This window comes from Thermothelomyces heterothallicus (genome assembly GCF_042370625.1).
Source record: "Thermothelomyces heterothallicus CBS 202.75 unplaced genomic scaffold P884_scaffold_5, whole genome shotgun sequence".
Lineage (NCBI taxonomy): Eukaryota > Fungi > Ascomycota > Sordariomycetes > Sordariales > Chaetomiaceae > Thermothelomyces > Thermothelomyces heterothallicus.
Window position 1 is genome coordinate 1,114,193 of NW_027192566.1, and position 24,845 is coordinate 1,139,037.

General features: G+C 56.7%; 8 protein-coding genes across 8 annotated transcripts; 6 read left to right on the forward strand and 2 right to left on the reverse strand.

Moving 5' to 3' along the window:
- Positions 1-1,076: 1,076 nt before the first annotated feature.
- P884DRAFT_275919 (pyridoxal phosphate-dependent transferase) lies at positions 1,077-3,056 on the forward strand (the record flags this gene model as incomplete). The annotated part of the gene is made up of 4 exons (XM_069442892.1): positions 1,077-1,151; positions 1,221-1,972; positions 2,053-2,856; positions 3,038-3,056. The coding sequence occupies 4 exons, from the start codon at positions 1,077-1,079 to the stop codon at positions 3,054-3,056; spliced, it is 1,650 nt and encodes a 549-aa protein (XP_069299783.1).
- A 1,312-nt stretch (positions 3,057-4,368) lies between these two features.
- Positions 4,369-5,285, forward strand: P884DRAFT_328112 (uncharacterized protein; the record flags this gene model as incomplete). The annotated part of the gene is made up of 3 exons (XM_069445574.1): positions 4,369-4,458; positions 4,557-4,749; positions 5,088-5,285. 3 exons carry the CDS (start codon positions 4,369-4,371, stop codon positions 5,102-5,104), a joined length of 300 nt encoding a protein of 99 aa, XP_069299784.1. The 3' UTR covers positions 5,105-5,285.
- Positions 5,286-5,430: 145 nt separating this feature from the next.
- On the reverse strand, positions 5,431-8,753 carry P884DRAFT_268004 (glycosyltransferase family 20 protein; the record flags this gene model as incomplete). The annotated part of the gene is made up of 3 exons (XM_069442158.1): positions 5,431-6,044; positions 6,120-8,100; positions 8,187-8,753. 3 exons carry the CDS (start codon positions 8,751-8,753, stop codon positions 5,431-5,433), a joined length of 3,162 nt encoding a protein of 1,053 aa, XP_069299785.1.
- A 3,310-nt stretch (positions 8,754-12,063) lies between these two features.
- Positions 12,064-13,624, reverse strand: P884DRAFT_297959 (O-methyltransferase-domain-containing protein; the record flags this gene model as incomplete). The annotated part of the gene is made up of 4 exons (XM_069444563.1): positions 12,064-12,377; positions 12,452-13,069; positions 13,225-13,348; positions 13,445-13,624. The coding sequence occupies 4 exons, from the start codon at positions 13,622-13,624 to the stop codon at positions 12,064-12,066; spliced, it is 1,236 nt and encodes a 411-aa protein (XP_069299786.1).
- A 1,075-nt stretch (positions 13,625-14,699) lies between these two features.
- Positions 14,700-15,414, forward strand: P884DRAFT_275922 (Mss4-like protein; the record flags this gene model as incomplete). The annotated part of the gene is made up of 2 exons (XM_069442893.1): positions 14,700-14,951; positions 15,031-15,414. 2 exons carry the CDS (start codon positions 14,700-14,702, stop codon positions 15,412-15,414), a joined length of 636 nt encoding a protein of 211 aa, XP_069299787.1.
- Positions 15,415-17,178: 1,764 nt separating this feature from the next.
- On the forward strand, positions 17,179-19,384 carry P884DRAFT_239089 (amino acid/polyamine transporter I). Its single transcript, XM_069440118.1, has 4 exons — positions 17,179-17,376; positions 17,498-17,843; positions 17,963-18,727; positions 18,809-19,384. Exons 1-4 carry the CDS (start codon positions 17,277-17,279, stop codon positions 19,203-19,205), a joined length of 1,608 nt encoding a protein of 535 aa, XP_069299788.1. The 5' UTR covers positions 17,179-17,276; the 3' UTR covers positions 19,206-19,384.
- Positions 19,385-21,277: 1,893 nt separating this feature from the next.
- On the forward strand, positions 21,278-23,314 carry P884DRAFT_328116 (major facilitator superfamily domain-containing protein). The gene is made up of 3 exons (XM_069445575.1): positions 21,278-22,285; positions 22,352-22,493; positions 22,618-23,314. The coding sequence occupies exons 1-3, from the start codon at positions 21,384-21,386 to the stop codon at positions 22,993-22,995; spliced, it is 1,422 nt and encodes a 473-aa protein (XP_069299789.1). The 5' UTR covers positions 21,278-21,383; the 3' UTR covers positions 22,996-23,314.
- A 488-nt stretch (positions 23,315-23,802) lies between these two features.
- Positions 23,803-24,724, forward strand: P884DRAFT_268009 (uncharacterized protein; the record flags this gene model as incomplete). Its single annotated transcript, XM_069442159.1, has 3 exons — positions 23,803-23,898; positions 23,949-24,274; positions 24,334-24,724. 3 exons carry the CDS (start codon positions 23,803-23,805, stop codon positions 24,722-24,724), a joined length of 813 nt encoding a protein of 270 aa, XP_069299790.1.
- Positions 24,725-24,845: the final 121 nt, after the last annotated feature.

Sequence of the window (24,845 nt, forward strand, 5' to 3'; positions counted from 1 at the left end):
CACCTGCACGCCCACGACCTACTCGACGCCGGGGGTGCCCTGGAGCGGCCGGTGCGTGTCCGCGCCCGGGGCCACGACGACCATCTGCACCGTAGGGCAGGACGACGACGGGTCGTGCCCGGCCGGGTCGACCTGCACGCCCACGTCGTCCTGCACGAGCGGCATTCCCTGCGGTGGCGCATGCATCGAGACGTCGGCGCCGCCTCCGCCCTCGTCGACGTCGACGACGCCCCCGGGGACGCCATGCATCGTGGATCGCCACCCCGACCCGCGATGCGGCCCGCGATCGACCTGCTACCCGACGATCCCGTGCTACCCGACCATCCCGTGCTTCGGGACTTGTACCGCCAGGACATGGAGCCACAAACCGACTAGCGCCAGAACGTGTCGTGAGCCCCACTGCTGGGACACAGATTGAACTTGGGAGGGTTGAGTGCAGTGAGAAATAATTAGGTTCTGATATGGGGTTTTGATGAGTGTTGGCCGAGACCGAACAGACCGGAGACTCCTCGGTCAATCGGGCGCAAAATCCAGATAATAGGCACACCGTTGCTAGTTTTCGGCCATGCATAATTAGGGTATGTACAAATGTACTGTACCTGAACGAATAACTAGTAGTAATCGAAGCAGGGCAACTGCTTCTTCGGCCTAGTGGTCACGTAAGAAGCTTGCGTGATTGCCTGTGGTCTAGGATGTGACTTCCAGAACTTCCCCGACGCGGCGATACGGTGATGTCATGGGCATTCGCGGCTTCCTCCTTTCATCTCGAAAAGCATCGTTCATCGGTCGGAAGGCGGCCACCTACGAGAAATGGTACACCGCCCATTCTTGGCTTGTTTCTCTTCCGCGATCTTAGTTCTCGCCAATCTGTGCCCGGTCAGCGATATAATTATGTGATATGTGGCGCACTAGACAGCTAATTAGGCAAGGGTATACCACCTCCACGCGGCCTGTTTGTGCGACTGCACAAAAGATAGTAGGTTGAAGACGTCGGTTGGAACAAGAAAATAAATTGCCCGTCTTGCGCGGGCTATTCCTGTTGGTCCTGGTAATACGGATAATCATCCTCCTCTGTCATGGCCGCAGAGGGAACGATTAGTGAGCCAGAGAATTTGACCTTGGGCTCATCGCTGCCTCCCGGAAACCCGCATGTAGGTGCCGGGCAGCACAGAGAGCATAACCCCTCCAGAATTGTCGGTTTCTAATTTCTCGAACCGCAGGGAGTTAGCGTTCATTTGCCCAAATGGGCTGATACAGTCGGCTGGGCACGCCGCGAATCCCGGGTGCTCGAAGCGATGAAGACCGGATACCCACGCTTCTTCGTCCCTCGAGTGGTGGATCGGCTGGCGACGCGGCTCCTGGAACAACAAAAGTCAGAGCTTGGGGATCGAACAGGAGACCAGAAGCTGGCAATTCTTCTGAACTCTATCCAACACGCTCATCTCTGCCGCAAGGTGCTCCCAAGATTGAGTCCGCAACCCGAACGGGGTGAGCCGCCAGACATCGGAGTGTTTCTCGTGACGTGGGAGGGCCAGATTACACCTGTACCACGGGAATGTGTCACCGACCGACCCCAGCGTACGCAGGCCGTCGGCGAGGAGGACATTTTCCTCGTCGCATTTCCGGCCGACATATATCTGGCGGCCAAGGCCTTCTGGCAGCACACCGGCTTCGGCATCTCCAGCAGGCGTGCCGCGTATTGGCTCGAAACTGCGCCCTTTCTCGTTCCAACCACGGCCCCAAAGGCCCTGATTTCGCCCACCGAGAGAGCGCGACAGCTCGGTGAGGGTTTAGGCGCACTCAGAACGCGAATCGCCGCAGGGCAGTCGTCGCCTCCAGACAATCTCCATGTCGACCTATCCGACGTCTTCCTCTTCCCCACAGGCATGACGGCTATTGCCGAGACTGCCACTACGATCAAATCTTTCCGTCCGACGGATTCTTCCTCTCCTCCTCGTGTCGCAGTATTCGGGTAAGTTCTTCTTTCCTGGTCTCTTCCTCTCTCCACGGTGTTTTCTAAACATGGGGACCAACCATAACCGATGCTACCAGGTTCCTCTACGTCGACACGAACAAGGTCCTCTCCCGCATTCTTGGTTTCGAGGCAGTGCAGTACCACTCAACGTCGGCCTCGCTGTCAGCGCTCGAAGCCGACCTCGAGGGATCGCCAACGACGACGAATCAGACAGCGACACCGAAGCGGCTCGACCTCCTGGTGACCGAATTCCCGGGAAACCCGCTGCTGCAGGCGCCGGACCTGGAACGGCTAGGCCGGTTGGCGCGCACCCACGGGTTCGCCCTCGTCGTCGACGACACGGTCGGCACCCACGTCAACCTTGCCTTACTTGCTCATTGCGATGTGATCTGCACCAGCCTGACGAAGATGTTCAGCGGCGCCTGCGACGTCATGGGCGGCAGCGCCGTGCTGAACCCTGCCTCGCCGTACCGGGACCGGCTGGCGCGGGCGCTGGGCCGCGGCCGGGCCGAGCCGGAGGAGCGGGCATGGTTCTGGGAGGACGTGGTACACATGGAGCGCAACAGCCGCGACTTTGGCGAGCGGGTGCGCCGCGCGAGCGAGAACGCCCGGCGGGTGGCCGGGATGCTGCGGCCGAGCGGCTCCGTGAGCGAGGTGTACTACCCGCTCGGGAGCCCCACCCAGAGCTGGTACGATCGGTATCGGAGGGAAGGCGCCGGATACGGCTACTTGTTGTCTGTCAAATTCAAGACACCGGCGCGAGCGGTGGCCTTTTACGACGCCCTGGATGTGGCCAAGGGGCCGAGCTTGGGCACCAACTTCACCTTGTGCTGCGCTTACACTCTGCTGGCGCACTATAAGGAGCTGGAATGGGCGGCAGAGTATGGGGTCGTCGAGGATTTGGTGAGGATCAGTGTTGGTTTGGAGGAGAGCGAGTGGCTGGAGGAGAGGGTCGGGAGGGCGTTGATGGTTGCGGAGAGGCTCCAAGAGCGAAGAGGGTGACGGCAGACACTAGGAGTGAGTACCCTAATAGCTGACATATGGGCTTGGATACAACACAAGCCAAAAGAACGTGTTCTGAGGACCCATTTATGCGATCGGAGGTGAGAGCCGAAATACTCAGGGCAGAGGACTAAGGCGCAGCGCAACAAAAACCGCCTTTCGTCCGCGCTCCCGCTTCCTCGGCTCAGGCTTAAGTAAGGAAACTCCAATTGTCTCGGGACCCGTCTGTTGTGAGAGCCATTTTGTACTGTTCTTTCCCAGGAGCTATTCAGCTTTGCCGGCTGCTTCCGACGAAAGGGTTCCCGGTGCGTTGTACGGATCAGTGTTGGGCTTGGCTTCGCAACGCGGGTTCCAGAACACAGGATCAGCCAAAAGATATCAAATACGAGTGGTTATTCGCATTCTCGCACTCCGTATTTCGTTCATTGAACCTTCCACCTCTTACCACCAAAACGAATAGCTCTGCGAAGCCTGGAACAGGTACAGTAAACCGCGGCGCCGACTGCCTGGTGACAGACGCCCTCTCCTTGACACCAACATTTAAGTACCCGAGGATCTGCATTAGTCGCTTTTCCTAAATGGCTCGGCTTCGCCGCGCTCACACAAAATCCCGGAACGGGTGTAAAGGGTGCAAACGCCGGAAGGTCAAGGTATGTAGGGGTCCTAATTAAGCCTGAGAAGAAAAGCGAAAAGATCTGCCTAGCTAGGCGTGCTAATCATTGGGTCTTCTTCCAGTGAGACGAGATCGGCCCATCCTGCTTCAACTGTACCAGATATGGCGTGTTGTGTATTAGCTTCAGAACGGATGATCCCCGCTTGTCACTAGACCCCTCCTACCTGATTCGTACGTCATGTTGCTATTTCTGCCCAAGATGTTTCGAAAGCTGAATCATAGTAATATAGTAAACCCTCCCTCAAGCATTCCCCTCTCCCAGACGACGAGTTCCGCGTGCTGTCTCGTCTGGGCCGCTTCTTTGAGAAGGACGAGCTCCTCGACAACAAAGTCGATTACAGTCACGTCGTCACCGTGCTCGACGTTTCGGCCACACAGATTGCCTAATATGCCGACGTCAACATCGAGGTCGGCGCCGTCCTGCTATGGCCGTTTTTCATCCCTGGCAGCATCGTGGCCGGAATCAAACAGCGGGAGCCTCGCGCTCTGCTCATAATTACTGGCCTATTACGCTGTCTTGCTCAACGCCCTCCTCTCCCCAGACCAACATCACGATGGGGTGCTGAGGCTGATCACAGTACAAGCCTCACACGCGCGCACTCGTAAAAAAAAAAAAAAAAAAAAAAAAAAAGGACCACACTCGACACGATAGCAAACTGGGCGCGCGAGGGAATCGCCGTGGCCGCTGACGTTCGGGCTGGCGTGCTGCGCGGTGGAGATGACGCGCCTGTCGACGCCGCGGTACGACCAGGACCGGCTGGGCACCTTCTTCCGCGGGGCGTCGCCGCGGCAGGCCTACGTGCTCATCGTCGCCCGGCACACTGACCAACAAGGATAGCGCCCTGCGCTGCGCCAGGCGTGCGACCAGATATGCCGGACCCCCCCCCCCCGGACTGGGTGATTCAGCATGGGCAGCTGCGCCAACGGCGGCGGCTACTGACTACCACTACAGCTACAGCTACAGCTACAGCGTCGTCCGCGGCTGCGACCGTATCGTCCCCCGTCGACATATACGCCCCCGGCTGCCCGGCCACCGCCGAGGCGCTCGTGTACGGCATGCTGCAGCTCAAACGCAAGGTTAGGAATACGAGGACGGCTCGTATGTGGTACCGCAAGTGGGCTCCCATCGGATCGACTCGATACCTTTATCAAATGGGTGGAATGATGGACTTATTACGGATGAAGACCCATGGACGCGGATAGATGACTCGATGTGGTTGAAGCTTAGGCTCCCGGCACTAATTACCAAGCCCACGAACGTAGGTGCTTTACCTAGTGGCAGCACACTCCGAACGTCAATCCAGAAAAGAGGGCAATCATCATATTCTTCCTAGAGGATGCAAAGCGTTGTTCTGCATTGAGGACATGTCGTACGACTCTATTCGTGACAAGAAATGCAACGCAAGCCCTGCTGGGGGCAGGGGCTAACAATAGGAGAGCTTCCCGTCATCTAACGACAGGAAGCGAAGCGAGCTCTATGTCCCATCCATGCTTGCGATAGGCAAGCCGAGCCCCCTCGCACCGGGCAGGCACATGCCATGCTCAAACCCTTCTTCATGCACGCAAGCTTTAAGTCATCGCTAAGAGAAGAAAAAAAAAAAAAAAAAAAAAAAAAAAAAAAAAAAAAAAAAAAAACAAGGCGCTATTTCCCCAGCAACCCCCCAAAAAGAAACACCAACCGTCACCACGGGCGAGGACCCCACCAGCCTTAGCAGCAGAAAAGAAAAAAACAAACTACAATCTTGCTCTTCACCCGCCCAAGCCGCCGTGAGCAGGCCAGTCACAGCGGATCGGGGATGTGGTCCTCGACGGCGCTCAGCGCTGCCAGGTTGACCTCGCCCATGCTCAGCACGCCACCATTAGTCGTGCCCGTGCCACCTCCCCCGACCCCGGCAAGGAGCGCCACACACTCAATGACGTCCTCAGGCTCGAGTAGGTGCCAGCGGGCCAGCGTGACTTTGGTGCTCGCGCCCACCGTGACTGTGAAACATTGCTCCGTCTCCACCTCGGGCTCCGTCTGGCCCTTGGCGGGCTCGAGCAGCCCGTTGAGGGCGCGGAACATGTCCTCGTCGGTGAAGTCATCCCCCATGCAGAGGACGAACTCGATCTTATTCGGAGGCGCGTCCTCGCCGGCGGCGGCTTCGCCTGCAGAAGCGGCTTTTCGGAGCTCCGCGTTGTACGTGTTGACGAGACGCTTGGCGATCTCCCCCTTGTTGATAAAGGTCGGACGAACCTCGAGATTAGCCTTGCCGGCCATGACCTCGACGTCCCACTTCCGGCCGACCGTATTGTCCAGCTCGTGGTGGCACTCGCGCGCCATGTGCACACCCTGCTCGGGGTCGGCCAGGCGGTAGTGCCAGGTGAGAGCGCACCGCTTCTGCTCGATAAAAGATCCTGCACCGCCGGTTAGCAAATCTGAAGGATTGTGGATATCTAGATTCCCCAATGGACAAAAAGGGTGAAGCATACCGGGCACCCTGTCAGTGTACTTCTGGAAAACTTCGAGCACCTCCTTCTGCCAGCCCATATCAAACTTGTCGGCAAGGTTCTCCCACTCAGTGGCACCTGGCTGCCTCATGAAGCTGCCGTGCTCTGCGCTGAAGCCAAGCTCCTTGATGTGACCAAGGTGTTGAGTAAGGAACTCCTGATCGCGACCCGAGATGATCCAGACGGCATTCCGGGGATCCGCAGCCAGCGCCTTCAGGCTGGTGATGACGCGTTCCGAGGGAATTGCGGCACTCGGCTCCCGGACTATGGGCGTCAGCGTGCCATCATAGTCGAACATGAACAGCCGTTTCTTGGCGGCGCGGTACTTGCGGAGCATGGCCGACCGGTCAAGGAGAGGCGTGACGGTTACGCTCTTTCTGCTGCCGAGGATGGAGATCAGACGGCGCAGAAAGCCGGCAATCCAGAACTGCACATTCTTGCTGGTGACATGAGAGAGAAGGCTCTGCTCCATGGCCTGGCGCCTGTCCTGCGGCATGGTGAGGGCATTGTTGATCTGCTCGGCCACGGCAGTGAGGTTCCAGGGGTTGATGTGAATGGCGTCCTTCAGCGAGCCAGCAGTGCCGCTAAACTCGGAAAGAATGAGCGGGCCTGCGGACTGGCGCTGGCAAATCACGTATTCCAGAGACGTGGTGTTCATGCCATCCCGCACCGAGGTGATGAGGCCGATATCGGCCGCCCGCAGCAGGGCGAAATACTCGTCCTGGCTGATGTATTGGGGATAGTGCAGCACGGGAGAGAAGCCAAGAGAACCGTAGGCGCCGTTGATCTTCATGACCAGCTCGTTGACGCGGCTCGAGATCTTATTCTCGGCGTCTTCCTTCTCCTCTTCGATGTTGGTGGGAGAAGTGACCTGGATGAGAACCACCTTGTCACGCCACTCGGGGAACATCTCGAGGAATCGCTCAAACGCCATGAGCTTCTGCGCAACCCCGCGGACGCTGTCCAGACGATCGCGGCCGACAATGATCTTCTTGCCGGCGTACATCTTCTTGAGGGCCGCGTACTTCTCGGTGACCGAGTCGGTCCATGCGAGTCGGGCGACCTTGGTGGCGTCAATGCCAATGGGGAAGACGCCCACTTCAACGCGGGATCCGTAGGCGTCCACGCCGGTGCTATCGGAGGGGAAGCCGAGGACGCGCGTGCAGCAGCTGGCAAAGTGCCGGGAATAGCTGTAGCTCTGGAAGCCAACCAAGTTGGCGCCCAGGACGCCCTCCAGAACCTCCTTTCGCCGCGGGAGGCAGCGGAGGAACTCACTGCTGGGGAAGGGGCAGTGCAGGAAGAACGCGATGTACATGTGCGGGACGCGCTGCCGCAGCATGCTGGGGAGCAGCATCAAGTTGTAATCGTGAACGATGACAATGTCGCCCGGCTTGTAAATCTCGAGAATCTTGTTGGCAAACTTCTGGTTCATGCGGAAGTAATCGGCCCACTGCACCCGCTCAGCGCGCCCGTCCGTCGGCTCATGTTGCTTGTAGTGGAAGAGAGTGTAGAGTTCGTGCTCGGCGTAGCGCCTCCATCGGGCCTGGTCCCTCAGCCGGATGCCGTCGTCGTGGCCCTCGGCATCGTCGGCGAGCCAGACGGGAACGGTCTTGATGTTCTTATTGTGCGACAGCTGGTTCTCCAGGCGCTGCATGTCCTCCTTTGGGATCCACAGGCCGTCCACCACGGGCGGCGTTGGGGGACGCTTGGCGTCCACATGTACGGGCACCGGCTTCGAGAGGACATTGAGCGGGCGAACATTGAGCGTCGTGCTCGGCGGAGTGTCCGGCGGGGAGATCTCGGCCGACTGCTCGATTTCGCCAGTCCACGCAACAACCGTGTGGTTCCAGGGCGAATCGTCGGAGGAGAGGTACGAGAACGAATCAAATAAGGCCGATTGGCCCCGGCGCGGAGTCAATTCCTGGGGGAGAAACGATGACATCAGCCCCACCATCGATCCAGGCTTGGCAAACATTCCGTATCATTGAGGGGCACATGGGCCTATGGAGAACTGAAAGGAAAGGGACAGAACAGAAAAAATAAACCTACCCAGTCGGCACCCTTGCGATACTTGAGAGAGTGTGGAATATTGAATGTAGCCGAGATGATGTTCCCAGTGAGCGCCAAATCTGGGGAGACGGCTCGAATATCGGCCAAGGTCTCCCTAGTGGGTGTGCTGAAAACGCCGCCCGGGGGATTGTGGGAGGAAGGAGGACCGTCGGCAGGCCCTCCCATGGCCGCAATGCTCACGCGACGCATATAGTTAGAGCCCTCTTGTCTGCCGACTTCGAGCTTGGTCTCGAAGGACTGGCCCTCTTGGTTCGTAGCATCGGGGGCGGGCGATTCCGCGATCGCATGGTCGACGTCGCGCCTCGAGAAGTAGCTGGCTTCCGGTTTACCACTCTCTCCGCCATCGGCGCCCGACTTGGCGCTCGTCTCGGCTTCGTAGGTCCCGTGCGCGATGCCAGGAGTGACGGGCACACCAATAACGGAAGGGCGAAGGTGCGGCGGAAGACCCGACTCGGTGCGTTCCGGAACCCCAGCGCGCGGGGCACTGGGCTCGGCGGCGGGATCCGCGTTGCGGGCGCCTTCTGAGGCGCCTCCCTTTTGATCCATGCTCACGATGTTGGGAGAATTCTTGTCAAGTTCTGTGAGAGAGGGAGATCGGGAAGTGCGCCGCCAACGGAGACGTAGAGGGGAATGGCGCGGTAAATAAAGAGCGTGGTCGAGAATCCACGAACAACGTCAGCGGGGCAGATTGCAGCGGGGACTTGGGCTGGCCAACTTGGCAGGCTCGCAGAAATGACGGGCAACAACGGGGCACAACAGTTGAAAAGGCCCAGGCCCGCGCGACCAGTGCCACAGAACGAGTGGGTCAACAACGTTTACCCCTCTGGTACCTGACCTTATGTTTTCGGTGGATTGGGCTGGGAGAATGGCACTTTTGATTGCTCAGCCTCTTCTATCTCAGAAGTCTCTCATATTTGTAAAGACCAATGGACATGGATATATGATTGTCAAGTGTTACCATTATGTATCGACGACTTTCCCCTCGAGGCTCAAAAACTTTACCCTTGCTGGCTGCATGCTGCCGCAATCGCACGCAGAACATGGAGAGGTGGGCCAAACGGCGGGGCAGGCCAGCGCCGCCAACAGGGTGACGGTTTTCACCGCCTGCTCAACCATTGAACCGCTAGGTGCAGAGCTAGCAAGATCGCTCACAGGGGCAAGGATTCAAGCTTCGGCTTTTCCCCCGGCGCCTCGGGCACCCGTTTTTGTCTACAGGCGGCTGAGGGTTGGGCTTGAACATGCCTCCATCATCGTCAAACAGTTCTTTCTAGTTCCAGCCGAATCGTACTGTGTATACAAAGGCCGGTTACATTCTGCCGCCACATTGCATGCATCGTCGCAAATCGACGCGAGCTGTTAAAATGATGCTTGGCACGGGTGACCCCGGGCCAAGGGCGGGATAACGGGCCTGAGCAGCGCCCTGAGAGTTTTGCGCAGTCAAGGTACTGTATGTACAAACGCAGTTGGCCCAGATCGATTTTTTTGCATTCACCATCTCGACAGGCCACTTCTGAGAACCAGAGGCCAAGCTGACTTTTATTGCACCAGTGTTGCTGCAGCACCAATGTGCTATGGCATTCGATTACAGTCAACCGCCTTCCGAAGCCGTATCCGGCATTGTAGTACATACCTTTTGCACATACGCCATACGAAATAAGTCTTCGATCTAAGCAGAAAACATGCTCGTGAGCGGATGCGCCATTTTTTAGTCTTCACGGTCCTTCGCTTGTCCCTCATGTTGTCTCGGTCGCCAGTTGAGCCGACAAATTCGGCCGCAATTCCCCGACGAAGATACTCGAAGTAGCCACTTACTACCTCCTGCAGCTGCACGTCAGGGTCTCTCGCGTGGCCAGATCCAGCGACCCGACTGGTTTCCTGCCGCGATGCAACCCTGAACCGCCCAGAGAAATGCAAGCCTCTTCCGTCCCTTGGTGTTCTCGTCGGTTGGTCGAGACGTCTAAGCTTCTCCCAATCTGACAGAAAGCGAAAGAGTTATTGGCAATTCTGGTGTGGAAGCCGCAAAGGTTCGGAGGATTGCTTTGCCGTTCCACACAAGTGACCTCTTACCTGACTGCTCCACTACATTTGCTTTGACCGCCCAACGCTAAGTCCCCTCTGGCTGCAGAAGCCAGTGGCCGCACCATCCCCACAAATTTGACGACCAGATAGAACTAGCAAGAAGCTTAACAAACATTCAATACCGAATATCAACTCATACCCTACACGCGCGTAACGGGCTGACATTTCTTGGCATTGCATAGCATCTTTCTGCACTAATAAAAACGTAGGTACTGTTCAACTATTAACATCTCTATATGTATTACCTATATTATTAATTAAGTAGTATCCTTAGAATCCATATATATTGAATTAAACAGCTATCCATATACGTGTTACACGTATTGATAGTGTGGGCTAATATTAGATGTTGAATTGTGTACTGAACTTCCCCTAATTTCTGGCTTGAGCCGTATTTGGAGAGGGTGGTGGTGGCCCAAAAAACTGCAAAAGAGGGGTGTTTGGCGTCCAACAGTGGCAGCCAAGACTGCGGGTGGGCGATTGCTGGGCAGTTTCGACTAGGCAAATTGCATCTTCAAAAACAGTCTAAATCGTTGACGGTATCAAGCAATCTGATATGCAAAGCTTGTACACAAGCAATCTTGAGTTCTCATACTCTGCCACTCTTGTCACTATCATCGATGGTACGACCATCGTTCAAAACCGATATTCGTGGGAGTTGCACCTCTCTAGAACACAAATACGGTCGAAGCTACCAAACTCATCAGGTGCCAAACAATCGCATTCAACGAATGCTTCTGTAATCCGCACAGAGTACATCGTACATGAACATTCGGTTCATAGTTCCCTCAATGGCGCAAGGTCGTCGAAATTATACGGAGTATCAGATGCATTCGTGTTCTTGCGGCAATTTGACGCCCGCTTATCGGCCCGCACAGGTTTGTCGATTAATGACTTTCTGTGGTCGGTAGCAAGTTTACTAACCCAGTACAAGTATACTCCCACAGCGGGATGGATATTGCGCAATGATCCACGGGACTTTAGGAGCACATTTGATGGGCTGCAGCGCGGTGTCAAAATGGCTCCTATGAAGATTGCAGCCCGCATGTGTAGCATCACCGTTTCCCAATTTTATATCTCGCCGCAACCTCGACAAGGTTGCCGCAAGCAACCAGCCTCAGGGGGGGTAGAGTATAGTACTGTACTAATTGGTATCCGTACGTATAGGACCTAGAGGTTCGCTGGTAAGTGGTGTTACAAACTTTACGATAGTCACAAGCATGGCAGGGGATCCCTATCTCCGTAATTGCTACTTCCCGCAATTACACCTAAGTATGTATTCTAACACACCCCCCAGATCGAGGAAAGAGGCTTAACTCGATCTGCCTCATCAACAGTACTCCCTTTTCGGCCTACATTATACTCCCTTCGGATGTGCCGCTCAGACTGCTATGCTAGCCAAGCGCTTATAACTGTAAAACTGTAAAAGCGACGTCGCAATTGCTGCTTCTAGTAATTCTACCTAAGTAGGTATTCTGACACTATCTGAACCTGTCGATAATTAGAGGAAAAGGAGAAGCAGGTCCACCAACATAGTTATTCAGTAGACTGTTGATGGTGCCGATGAGCCACGTAACTCCAGCAGAGCAGTACTTGTCGCGAGACGCTGGCTTCCTCCAAACCTGCCATTCCCTGACCTCACAATGCGACTCCAGGAATGATCCCGTCTTGCCGCATCCGTTTGTTTTAACCATTCCAGAACTGAGCAACAGAGCGTTCAAAATCCAAACAACAAGGGGTCCAAACTTTAATGATCCCATGACTGTACCCAGTCCCTTCAAGCCCTGGCGCATTCAACAACGCAGTTCGAATCCCGCTCCCGCACAAAGTAGCCCACGACCTTCAACCCAGCCGCGCTTGCAATCTTTCTAAACATGGCCTCGTTCCGGAGCTTTCCTCCCAGGTTCAGCATCACGAGGTCCACGAGACTGTTGTGCGGCGCCGGGGTCTCCAGCAGCCTCTCCTCCATGATAATGACCCTGGCCTTCGGGTTATCGGCGGGCAAGGCCTCAGCAAGGCGCCGTAAGATACCAATGGCAGGCGAGTCCGAGTAGTCGAGCAGAACCCTCCGGAGCACGTAGACCAACGCACCTAGGTGACCAGCGGTCAGCCCGTCAGAAACCCCGAGAACACGGACGCCAGACCCCGGTGATTGATCAACTTACCCTTTACCGGCTGCTCAGTATGGAAATCGTGCTCCATCATGACCACCCCTTCCAGGCCATCCCCTACCATCAGCCGCCGGGACTCTTCGATGACCTCGCTGCGATCCTGCAAGACGCACTGCCCCGGCTTGATCCCCTTCACGTCGGCCAGGATATCCCTTACCAGCTGGCCCAGCCCGCCTCCGACATCGACCACCAGCGGCTCCGCATGGCCCCTCGCCCTGGCCTCTTGCCCGACCCAGCCGAGATCGTAGAGCGCGTCCGGCCCGACGACGGTGGTGTTCCCGCCCACCATCTCGCGCGAGCGCATGCTCCGCGCGAACGCGCGGGCGTAGCTCGGATGCAGCGCCTTCACCTCCCACGGGGCCAGGTCCGGGCGGCCCCAGGCGAAGCTGAAGGGGGTATGGGCCGGGCCGGGGGCTTCGCGGCGGCCGTACGCCTCGAAGAAGGAGGGCCAGTGGGCGAAGGGCCTCATGGCGTTGCCGACGGCGACGGTGCACAGCGGCGAGGCCGGATGGGCGGTACGGTAGACGGGGGAGACGCGGCTGTGGGCGACGGTGCCCGGACGCGGACCCGGGCGGAGCTTATTGGTCGCCAGCAGGTGGGTTGCGATACGGCCTGTTCCCGGAACAACGGCAAAGCGCGTAAGTGATCTGAATGCAGAATAGTGAAGTTTTTGTCGGGTTTTTTTTTTGTGTGGTGCTGTTTTTTTTGGGGGGGGGGGGAGGGTTGGGTTGGAAAGGGAGGAAGTCGTGTGGGAGGCTAGAACTGACCGATGAGAGATTCCTCAGCATCGAGGGCGCGGGCGAGGTCCTTGATGGATATGTGCCCTTTGAGAGGGATGTGGTCAAATGCCTTCCACTCGATGAAGATGTTCCATGCTGCTACGTCTGCGAGCTGTGTGGGGAAAGGTTAATCATTGTGTTGACGAGGAAGGGGCCAAGAGGTCATGGCATGAGAGTGCCTAATTACCGCAACCCAGTCTCTCTTCACCACATCCATTTTCGGGGCCACTTCGAACGCGATCCTGTTGGCCGTTTCGGCGATGCTGCGCCTGCGTGCCACCTCATTCTCGTCGTCGTCACCGGGCTTGATGGCAGCTGCCAGCCTCTTTGCATCCTCAAGAAGGGCCTCGGCCGCCTTGACCAAGTCGAACGCTGAATTCGATGCCATTGCAACTGTGACTTGCGAGAATTGCCTGGTCGATGAGCGGTTGGGGGAGTCGGTTGCACAGCAGGCTAATAAATGGCCGGTCACTCCATCCTGCAATCCAGAATACGGATGGATATGCAATTGTGCATCTCTAGCGCTGCATCTTTGATCACGCCGCCATCATCTCTTTTCCCGGAGGCCGGATTATGGTGGGGGAAGCACGTTTTACCTCCGAAACTGCTGTTTGCTGCCTTTGCATACTATCGGCTGATACTTTAACGGAGGTTCCCTGACCGCCACGTTGTAGTTCCTGAGACATGCAGGAGCGTCATTGGGCCGAGGCATGTGCCCGAAAGACAACGAGCCGAGTCATCGGTGCGCCAAATTGTTTCGGCCCATGCGGGCCGGAGGTGGATTGGGGAAACCCATCTCCGTCGTACACCAGTGGCCGCTTACAAGTACATACATTCTCAAAACAACCTGGCCGCTAGCGTTATCCCTTCGCGCTGCTGACCAAAGTTTTGTGCGTTCAATGGATATTTATCTGTAATATAACGCCATATGAAATAAAGGTACGCACGCAATAGGGCAGGGCGCTGGAAGGAACGCGTATTTGAAACAACTGAATTCTGGTGGAAGTGATGACGTCAATGGGCCACTCCATAACCTCCTCAACGTTTGCTCCAGCCAGCTAAGGACGAATTGCCATCGTGGCGACAAATCAACTTCGATCTACATACACTAGGAGTAGCGTAGTAGAGCTTATAGTACATACAAGCTTTACCGGGCTGTAGTCTGGCGAACACATAGTGCATCGATCAATCCCATCTAAATTGGAAACTCCCCGCAACTTCCTCAAATGTGTCCGATATTCAAGGATTCCACGATAACACTTCGACATCGCAAAGCCTCGAGCAAAACGAAAGTGGTTATCGGCAATAATACTCAATCTTACCCATCCCTACGGTCAGAAACAAAGAGCGGAAAGTCAGTCCGCTACAGTGTATTAATGCTACTTCCTCGTGCCAGACGCTGCATCTCAACCCTCGCGAAGCGGCCCAATCAGAACGTCGCCTTTCCGTTTCGTAGTCTAAATATGAACGAAGACAAGGACGGCAACAAACGCAGCGTCGGCGATGAGCCTCATCAGTACCAGGCTGGCTCGACCACCCACCGCGAGGAAGCCCAGTGGAAGCACCGGCCGCCATATCTCGTCCACGAAAAAGGCACGTTCGACGTGAAGTGGAGGGGGAAATGCCATTGTGGCGCCATCCAGTACGAGCTGAGTCGCGAAAAGCCGCTGGCCTCCAAATACTGTCATTGCACGACGTGCCAGCGGATGCACGGGGTAATAATTTGATCCCTTAATTACCCGTCTCACTGAGACTCCCATCCCGAGTGATAATTAACCATGCTAACCGGGCCAGGCTCCGTTCCAATGGGCTGCCATCTTCCACAAAACCGACATCAACTTTACCAGCGGCCACCACGATCTTGGCTGGTACGACCCGACCAGCAAGTCGACTACGCACCACCTTCCTTGCAAGGTCCAGTGTGCGTACTGCCGGACGCCCATCATGGACGAGGGGAGGAACATGATCCTGCTGTTTCCCACGCTCATCGAGGGTATCAACACCCCGAGGGGGAGAGAGGCGTTCGAGGTGCAGTCTCACATGTTCTACCCGCAACGGGTCGTCGACATCAAGGACGGGAAGCCCAAGTTTCAGGGCTTGGCCGACGAGAGCCCGCTGGTTGACGAAGACACCGGTGAGGTCATTCCTGGCACCGAGCCAAAGAAGGAAGATAAGTGAGCGATGTAGGCGAGAGACCGAATATTTATCTTCCAAATATCAGCCAGTCATCAGCGGAAATCTGATATTCTTTGCAACGAAATCAGAGGCATATCGAGATGCTTATCGAGATGATTGTTTTCCAGGTCTCGCGATATTTGATTAGATTCTAGGGTGATCGGTTGTTTCAAGCCGGTGATTATACACTTGATGGGAGTCGCTCACCGACAGCTGAATAAGTTCTAAGTTCGCACCGGCTAGGGAGATGGCGCCATGGGAGCCTACTACTTAGTAATATGGGCTATTTCCCGAAGGAAACGCTTGGCACACGTGAGCAGAACGGGATGGCGTAGATAATAGATATGTGATCGTGCATCCCAGGTGTCGCAAAGCGATTTGAGTGTCAGGTATCAGGCCTGGACGACTCCGTACTTGGTACGAAAACGGCAAAAGCGCCGTACTGGGTACTTCAAGTTGCACGTAATTATACGGAGATATATACGCGCATCCCGCGATTCCCTCACACCACTTAATTAGTGACCTACTCAAAATTGTCAGCCAAGGCTTGGTGGGTGTGCGACGGCGGTCGCGTCATCAAGGCTATCCTGTTGCAGAAGCTGCAGATTTCTGCTTAGTCTAATATTGGCCGCGTGATGCTGGCGGAGTTCCCAACCACAGTGTCAGCGCATCTCATCGAAAGGAACCATCAGATTCGCACCTCAAGCACGCAAGATTCTGGATGCTCTTCAGGAGCGAGAAAGAACACGGCTCCCTCCTCCCACCTAATTACGCTCGGCAACACGAATGCTCCAGGGTTATGGGCAACAGAGAGCTACGTGAAGCAACGGAACAGAACCGTTTTGTGTGCTTGTGGCTTTTTACTCTCCAGGCCGTCAGCGTCGCTTTGGACCCCCCCCCCCCCGGCCCTCTCCATTCATCAACTCGGATTGGTGATTGCAGGTGAAGCAGCTCATTAGTCAGCTTAGGACATTACCTATGTAAATCACGCGATGGGGCTATGACTATTAAACCATACACCTATGCCGTACATGTTGTACCTGCTGTGTTCAGAGATGGGCTGCTTTACTACGGGATTTTTTTACCTTTTGTCCCCGTTTTTTTTTTACCCCTGACCGTTGAGTGGCAGGACAAAGTGGCAAGCAACGTACCGAGCTCCACAGCTGCGACTTGCAGGAACGAAAAACTGTGACTTGAAAGGGAAGAATCCCCCTCTTGTAAGCTCCTCTGTTGTAATCCGAGCGTGGCGGAGATTTTCCCTAGGTCCAGTACATGTCTGTCCACACTAGGACGTATTTGTCGGTCGGTGTATTTACTTTCCCTAACTCGATGGAAGCACATGCAAGCCTTCGATGGGCAAAGTCAGGGCGTTGCCAATGTGGGGACCGGGTCGGCCCGACACAAAGCGAGGGCTCTCGTCTGGATGCCCCCTGAAAGTGGAAAACTTTTTCTTCTGGGCGTGAATGACGCCAAATCACGACATGAGCAAAGTCTCGCAGAAGCCGAGCAAAATGACGTCTGATATGCTGCTTTTACGGCCTGGGCTCCATCCCACGCGCGCAACGGCCCACAGGTCTGCATGGGTTCGGCTGATGCAAGCCCAGGATTCCTTGCGGCCTGCCTTTCTCGTCAACGAAGAGCGCCTGGGATTGGGTAAATCCCTGTCGATGAAGACTGGGTCTGGAACCGCCGTGGTGGTTGTTAAGAAGAAGTGAAAAACCTTCAAGGGCCGGCCTCTGTTGCCACGCCGCGCGGTTTGATGTTTGCCTTTGAGACATAATTACATACATACCCAACATACCCTGCCGCACTCTTTGACTCTTCCCCAAGTTGGCATGTTCGTGCGGTGAAGGTTTTGGTCCGCCATGTCCAAGTTGTTTTCAACCCGGGTCAGGCCCGCGAATGGAGACGGGTACGGAGACAACAAGGGTGTTGTTGTCTCGGATGACCAAGAGAGCCAGATTGGTAAGTTGTTAAATAAGTTATTTAAACCACGGGATGGGGGGTCCTACTACTCCCCAAACCAGAGCCTCGGCCCCCCTACGTCTGTCTACATACAGACACTGACCGACACGGTCGTGGACAGGTCACCTCCAGGCGGCACGGGACGCTAAGCGGCAGATCGGCGTCGTCTCTGCCTCTTTTCTAATCGTTAACCGCGTCATCGGCACCGGCATCTTTGCCACACCCGGCTCGATCCTGACGCTTTCCGGCAGTGTCGGCCTGTCCCTGTTCATCTGGGTCGCCGGCATCCTCATAGCGGCCGCTGGCACGGCCGTCTACCTGGAATTTGGCACTGCCATCCCCAAAAACGGAGGCGAGAAGAACTACCTGGAATACGTCTATCGCAAGCCAAAGTTTCTCGTTACCGGCTTGTATACGGGATATGTGATTCTGCTCGGTTGGGCTAGCAGCAACTCGGTCATCTTCGGGTACGTTGTGTGACGTTCGCCGCTCGCATTCGCGCCACTCCAGAGGCTCCCAGCTAGACTCCGGCTGGTGATTCATTAGAGCGGAGCAACAAGCTAACCAGAATGACATGCTCTGATAGCGAGTACATCCTCCACGCCGCCCAGGTCGAGGTCGACCGCTGGAATCAGCGTGGCATCGGCCTTGCCTGCATCACCGCCGCCTTCCTCATCCACGGGACGGCGCTGAGATGGGGCATCCGCCTCCAGAACCTTCTCGGCACTATCAAGGTCATCGTCATCTTGATCATCGTCGTCTCCGGCTGGGTCGCCCTGTCCGGCCGTCTCAAGCTGCCCGAGGATGAGCGGCCACACAACTTCACCAACGCCTTCGAGGGCACCACCGGCAGCGCCTACGGCGTCGTGACGGCCCTCTACAACGTCATCTGGAGCTTTATCGGCTTCTCCAACGCCAACTACGCCCTGAGCGAGACCAAGAATCCCGTCCGGACGCTCAAGGTCGCCGCCCCGCTGGCCATCGGAACCATCTCGGTCCTCTACATGCTGGTCAACATCGCCTACTTCGCGGCCGTGCCCAAGGAGGAGATCCTGGCCGCCCGGCGGCTCGTCGCGGCCTCGCTCTTCCGCAATGTCTTCGGCGGCGCCGCGGAGCGCGCCCTGTGCGTCTTTGTCGCCCTCTCGGCCTTTGGCAACGTCCTCAGCGTCATCTTCTCTCAGGGCCGCCTCGTGCAGGAGCTCGGCCGCGAGGGCATCCTCCCATTTTCCCGCTTCTGGGCGAGCAACCGGCCCTTCAACGCGCCCCTCGCCGGCCTCTTTGAGCACTGGGTCGTCTCTGTCATCATCATGCTCGCCCCTCCCCCTGGCGATGCCTACGATTTTATTCTGAAGTGAGTTTGCTATCATTCTAGTTTCTCTTGCTCCCTTCTCCTCTGGGCGCCTCCACTAACCTCGCGGCCCTTTAAATACAGCGTGATTTCCTACCCTCTCGCCATCGTCAACGCCGCGGTTGCCGGAGGGCTCATCTACCTGTACCTGAACCGCAAGTCCTGGGGCTGGAACCCGCCCATCAGCGCGACTCTCCCCGTCGTCATCTTCTTCTTCCTCAGCAACATCTATCTCGTAATCGCGCCCTTTGTGCCGCCCTCGGAAGGCCAGAACATCTACAGCTCGCTCCCGTACTGGATCCACTGTGTCGTTGGTTTCGGCATCATCTTTGCGGGCGGTGTCTACTGGCTGCTCTGGGCCGTCGTCCTGCCCAGGATCGGTGGCTACGAGCTGGTGCGGGAGACGGTCGTGGATGACATTGACGGCTGGGAACGCACCGTCTTTTTCCGGCGACCCATTGAGAGCTCGTCGAGCAAATGAGTGAGCTTCAACATGCTGTTTTATACCCCGGTGCTTTGCTTTTTTTGTTCCACGGGAGTTGGGATTGAAGCATCTTGGACGATGTTTTAATATCGGCTGTAATATGGACCCAATGAATAATTATACCCCTCAAGACTAGGTTCTTTATGCACAGCTCAACCTTGTTAGTGTCAATTGTCGCGGAATATAACGAATTACCACGAGCTCTGGTTGGTGTGATCAGTTCCCCTCAGGCTTCGAAAACGGCCAGTAAAACACAGTCCTATACTTTGACTGTCCTATGCTGCCCCAAATCGACAACCATTCTCCTGCCTGGGTCCCCCCTTTCTCAACTGCCAACTTCTCAACGCTCTCCACCCCAAAAATGGTATCAAGCTTAGCAATCACAACGCCATCGATGCCGGTAAAGACACGTGCGAAAATTGGTGATCCACAAAGGCCCAAAGTCCCATGAAGCCGTGCTATGTGGGACTGGGAGGCAGACTGCAAAGCCGTGACAGGTTCCAGTTCTGTTGCTGTGATGAGAGATCTCAAGCGCCACACCTTGGCAGAGGCCGAGAGTTACCTAGTGGGATCACTCCCGGCTTTCTGTAAAGCCTCCCTTTTATCAGCGTGCGGGCCTATTAGAGTACGGCCTTCGGGTTTGTCTCTGCTGTGCTGACGCACAACTGGTATACTGGATGATTCTGATGGCATACTCACTTTCCGCCCATGACGAACAGCAGAAGAAAACGAAAAAAAAAAAAAAAGGCACCAGAGGGACGGCTTTATTTCCCTCTTGTTCCTGACCTCGTCCTGGCATTGAGTAACTTCCTGGACGCCTCGAAACCAAACTTGCTCAGTAACAGCTTAGAGCCAAATACCAACCTGAACCTAGAGATGTGCCAGTCTCCGTCAAGCTTCCTGAGGCAAGGAAGGTCCACAAGCGGACGTATCCCGGTATATTATAACCTTTCCTTCGAGAACACAGCAAGACAACCCGGATGCCTGCCCGACACTGAACGGGTCGGCGAATACGAAACCACCCCAAGATAGGTGTGCCGTGATGGACCATTGCTCAGACAGGCACAAGTGAAGAAGTCGTAGAGACTGCAGCTCCGAGGCTCAGTAATATTATTACCCAAGGATTCGGGGCTTAGATAAGGTACGTTTGCATGTATGGGATCAGACCCAGGATCAAATACCACAAGGGGCACACACACCACTCTATGGCCCTCTATGCCCTGTACTTATTGCCGCCGTACAACGCTGATTGCGTTACTTGAAAGGTAGCTATGAAGATTTGAACGTTCCTCCCAATAGCGTCTTAGGGTTGGCATCGATCTTGGATCCATGTTCTCCCCGAGGATGGCTTGGCGTTCTAGTTATCCGTTTTAGACTGTCGATTGCAAGACATTTCGAAAGCCCGAGCTGTCCACTCACATAACGATAAAAGGCTGTTCCCAGTTACTCCTGCATGGCCTAATTACCCCTTCCTCCTCTTCCCCAGGGCAGTGAATGAGGTGTGAGGCATAGTGTCCTGCTATCTAGCGTTACCGGGCTGGATAATTACCTATGGAGGTCAACGGGCGCTTGGGTAATTATCTCAATGGCATAAAAGTTTTTCGTAGATCGATATGCTCTCCATTTGGTTTGCCTACCGAGCGCGGTGAAAGAAAGTAAGTGGATCGAGTGCCGGCAATGGGAATGGAGAACCAGAGGGAAAGACTTGCGTGGAGAGACAACTCTGTACAATATGGTTGGAAAATGGGGGGGGAAATAGGCCCAGGATTGTACAATACGCGTGGACGATAATTAGTAGCCTGAACATACAGTGCTCGTTCAACTTTGCAACTCCAGAAGTGGCGCGTTGCTTTGGGAAGTGGGGATGGCCTACGGCTGAGTTAATTAATTACGAATGCTGCTGCTGGGCGTGATTTTCAGAAAGATCCACCGCACACGCACTCCATGCATGAGGTTCGGACTTGCTCGGCGATGATGCTCTCCACCCTTGACTAAATCCGAGGGTTGGATGCGAGTTCATACATACAATAATTCATTAACACCAGGTCTGTCCGCTCAACGTCAACCGGAAGCAAAGCAAAACTAATTACACATTACCATTTCCATCGAATATAACAACACACTGATAATTACCCCCATACAGACACATTAATAAAGAATAATTTCCACGCATTCATGGCGACAGCGCAGGGCTCTTGGACGCCCGGATCACTCGCAAAGCGCATCTTTTTCGAGCTCGGCCTGGCATCACTCGCGCGCTCGCCCCGCGATGTCAAGCTGCTGGTGGTGCAGCGCTTCGTGCGGTTCGTGGCGTACGGCGGCTCGACGCTGGTGCTCGTCTCGTTCCTGGGGGCCCTCGGCCACTCGCGCGCCCGCGCCGGGCTGTTCATGACGCTCACCCTCGTCGGCGACGTGCTCGTCTCGCTGCTGCTCTCCCTCAGCGCCGACCGCCTCCTCGGCCGCCGCGCCGTCCTCGTCCTCGGCGCCGCCCTCATGGCCGCCTCGGGCCTCGTCTTCGCCGCCGCCCCGCCCTCCTTCTGCGTCCTGCTGGCCGCCGCCGTCCTCGGCGTCATCAGCCCCAGCGGCAACGAGGTCGGGCCCTTCCGCGCCGTCGAGGAGAGCATTGTCGCCCACCTCACCCCCGCCGCCGACCGCTCCGACGTCTACGCCTGGTCCACCCTCGCCGGCACCGCCGGCACCGCCGTCGGCGCAATGACCTGCGGTTGGGCCGTCGAGGGCGCCACGACCGCCCTGGGCTGGTCGCTGCTCGATGCCTACCGCGCCGTATTCTTGGCTTACGCCGCCTTGGGCCTGCTTAAGCTGGTCCTCGCCCTGGCGCTCTCCCCCGCCGTCGAGGAGGACGAGGAAATGTCTTCCGATCCCGGCAACCATCCCAGAGGTGCTCCGAATGCCACCACGCCGCTGCTTCGTTCCGAGGCCGCTTCCCAGCCCGAGGCCGGCAAGACCCGCTGGTGGGCAAAGCTGTTGCCGCGGCTCAGTCCCGAGAGCAGAGGCATCACGGCCATCCTCTGCCTCCTGTTTGCCTTGGATTCCTTTGCCTCGGGTCTAGCCCCGTGGTAAGTCATGGCTCACACAGATGGGTTCCCCCCCAGCTGAACGGGGCGGCAGCTGACCGAGAACAGGTCGTGGGTTACGTATTATTTCCGCGCTCAGTTTAACCTTGAGGAGGGCCGGCTCGGGTCGTTGTTCTTCACCACAAGCATTATCTCTGCTGTCTCGGTCGTTCTCGCCTCGTCCCTGGCCAAGCGCCTCGGGAATGTCAAGGTACCTCCGTCCGGTCGATAGTTCTGTGCCCCAGAGCTCTGGGAGAATTTTTTTCTCTTTTTTTTTTTTTTTTTTCGGTCTTTTCCCCACCCCTATCGCAGCCACATGCTGACCTTGATACCAGACAATGGTCTTCACTCACCTTCCATCCTCCATCTTCCTCGCCCTCATCGGAACTGCCTCATCCCTGCCCTTGTCCATCCTCTTTCTCGTTCTCCGGGCTTGTACCCAAAATATGGACGCCGCCCCGCGCTCGGCCTTCCTCGCCGCAGTACTGCTCCCCGGTGAGCGTACCGCCGTCATGGGCGTCATCAATGTCGTCAAGACCACCGCCCAGAGTCTCGGCCCGTTCATCACCGGCGTCCTCGCCGGCAAGGGACTGTTTTGGGCCAGCTTCGTCTGCGCTGGCTCTCTCAAGGCCACCTATGACCTCGGCCTGCTGGCCGTCTTCAAGAACCACGCAAGAGCCAAGCAGGAGCGGCGCGAGGAGGAGCAGCCTTGAAATCGTAGTCATCTCGGTAATTGGAATTTTACAAAGTCGCGGCATTACTGGGGCATGGTGGAATGACCGAATGGAGAGGGCAGACAGAAACTAAGTGGCCCGGGGGCCAAACTGCGAAACGCTACTCATAATAGCTATGGAGCAGCTCTGGAGTCTCTCGCTCCCGATCCTGGCAGTGCCCCGGTTGGAAAGATTGAACATGGCCAACTTCTGTGTGCCTTCCTTTATCCGAGACAGCAACGGGGAGATGAGTCGGTATCCTATCTAGGCCGTCTACTAGTCTCGGTATCGCCAGCTCGAACGAGCGGCCCCCAATGCCGTCAATTGGACCGTGGATTCTCTAATATCCACGGGCGCTCGAGAATCGGCTGCCGCCAAACCACCCAGGGATACGCTAGGCTCGCTTCTCTTCTCCTTTATCAAAGGCGCCGGCATCAACTTCATCCTGCTGCAAGTCTTGTTCCTCGGCCTCTTCTGTTAATTACATCTTTGGCTCCCTGTCCCAGCAGACAAGCCTCACGCACAACATCGACATCGTCTTTGTCGACTAGGACGGCGGTGCGGTCGGTCGCGCCGTCCGCGCGGCATACGCGTCCCTCCAAGGCCCAAACTTCCCGTCCCTGGCGGAGCAACCACCGGACGACTTCCCGACGCCGAGCGCGCTGTGGGGAGGCGGTCTGTCAGACAGACCGAGTACTGGGCAGCGCTGTACGTGGACCAGGGCGCGCGTCTGCCCGGCTCTGGGCCGCGCTGGACGACTCCGGGGATGGGGCGGCAGAATCATCGGAGTACGGCCCTTCGGACGTCATGGCGTACATCTGGAACCAGGCGGCTGTACCCGACCGTCGTGGACCCGACCGTCTCGGGCAGCATCCGGCGCCTGTCGGACGGCGCCCGCGTGACGTACGCGACCGGCAACGGGACGGGCGGCCTCTCGCTCCGTATCCGGGCAGGCGGCGCTCTCGGTGCTCGCGGAGCCGTGGCGGCTGCGATCCGTCAACATCCAGCCGACGACGCAGGGATCGCGGGCCATCCACAACACGGTGGTCATCATCCTCATCCTGATCAAGGAGTTCTTCTACCTCGGCACCATCAACGGCCTGCACGCGCAGCTCCGGCTGTACGCCCGCCTCGCCACGCCCTCCCCGTGCTCTTCGCCTGGGAGCTCGCCGCCCTCGGCCTCGGCGTCCTCGGCGTCTTTCGCCGCTGCCACTTCGCCACCGTCGCCGAGGAGCGGCAGGCAAGGGAGGCCGAAGGGCAGGGGCGGCTCCGCGCCGGCGTCGCCCGCGAGATGGCCTAGAAGAAGAAGCGGCCGCGTATAATAGTATGTCTTCCCAGTCGGCGGGAGCGGGGCCGCGGGCATCAAGAGAAGGAGCACGAGGAGCCGGGGCCGCCGGAGGAGAGGGTGAGGAAGGAAGAAAGCGAGGAGACAACGCCCGAGAAGGAGGAGGAGAAGGAGGAGGAGGGCGGATCGCCGCGATATGGGGATGGAGGTGGTGGTGATACTACCGCTGCCGCTGCTGCCGCCGCCAGTGGTGATGCTGCGGGGGCTGGAGAAGATGAGGAAGACAGGGTCGGGCAGTTCCGAGATGAAAGGGCCGGTGCGGAAAGGCGGGGCAGCACGGGGCAGCGGTGGCAGCAGGAGAGGACCGACCGGCGTTCCAGCTTTTCGCCCTCGTTCGATCTGCCATTTGATCCCGGGAGCGACGACGAGAGTAACCGAGGCTGAATGCGAAGCCACCATGCACCTCTACGACCTCTGTTCACATATTATTGAGGTGATGCACATCTCTTTTGGTAATTACTTCCATGTTTCCTTTTCTGTGCTTTTCTTCTTCTCCATTCCCCCC

Excerpts from the sequence above, each read along its gene's own strand:
- P884DRAFT_239089 (XM_069440118.1), top strand. The coding sequence starts at position 17,277 with ATGTCCAAGTTGTTTTCAACCCGGGTCAGGCCCGCGAATGGAGACGGG. Across the intron at positions 17,377-17,497 it reads TGACCAAGAGAGCCAGATTG|GTCACCTCCAGGCGGCACGG; the intron begins GTAAGTTGTTAA and ends GGTCGTGGACAG. Across the intron at positions 17,844-17,962 it reads AGCAACTCGGTCATCTTCGG|CGAGTACATCCTCCACGCCG; the intron begins GTACGTTGTGTG and ends ATGCTCTGATAG.
- P884DRAFT_328116 (XM_069445575.1), top strand. The coding sequence starts at position 21,384 with ATGGCGACAGCGCAGGGCTCTTGGACGCCCGGATCACTCGCAAAGCGC. Across the intron at positions 22,286-22,351 it reads GCCTCGGGTCTAGCCCCGTG|GTCGTGGGTTACGTATTATT; the intron begins GTAAGTCATGGC and ends GACCGAGAACAG. Across the intron at positions 22,494-22,617 it reads AGCGCCTCGGGAATGTCAAG|ACAATGGTCTTCACTCACCT; the intron begins GTACCTCCGTCC and ends CCTTGATACCAG.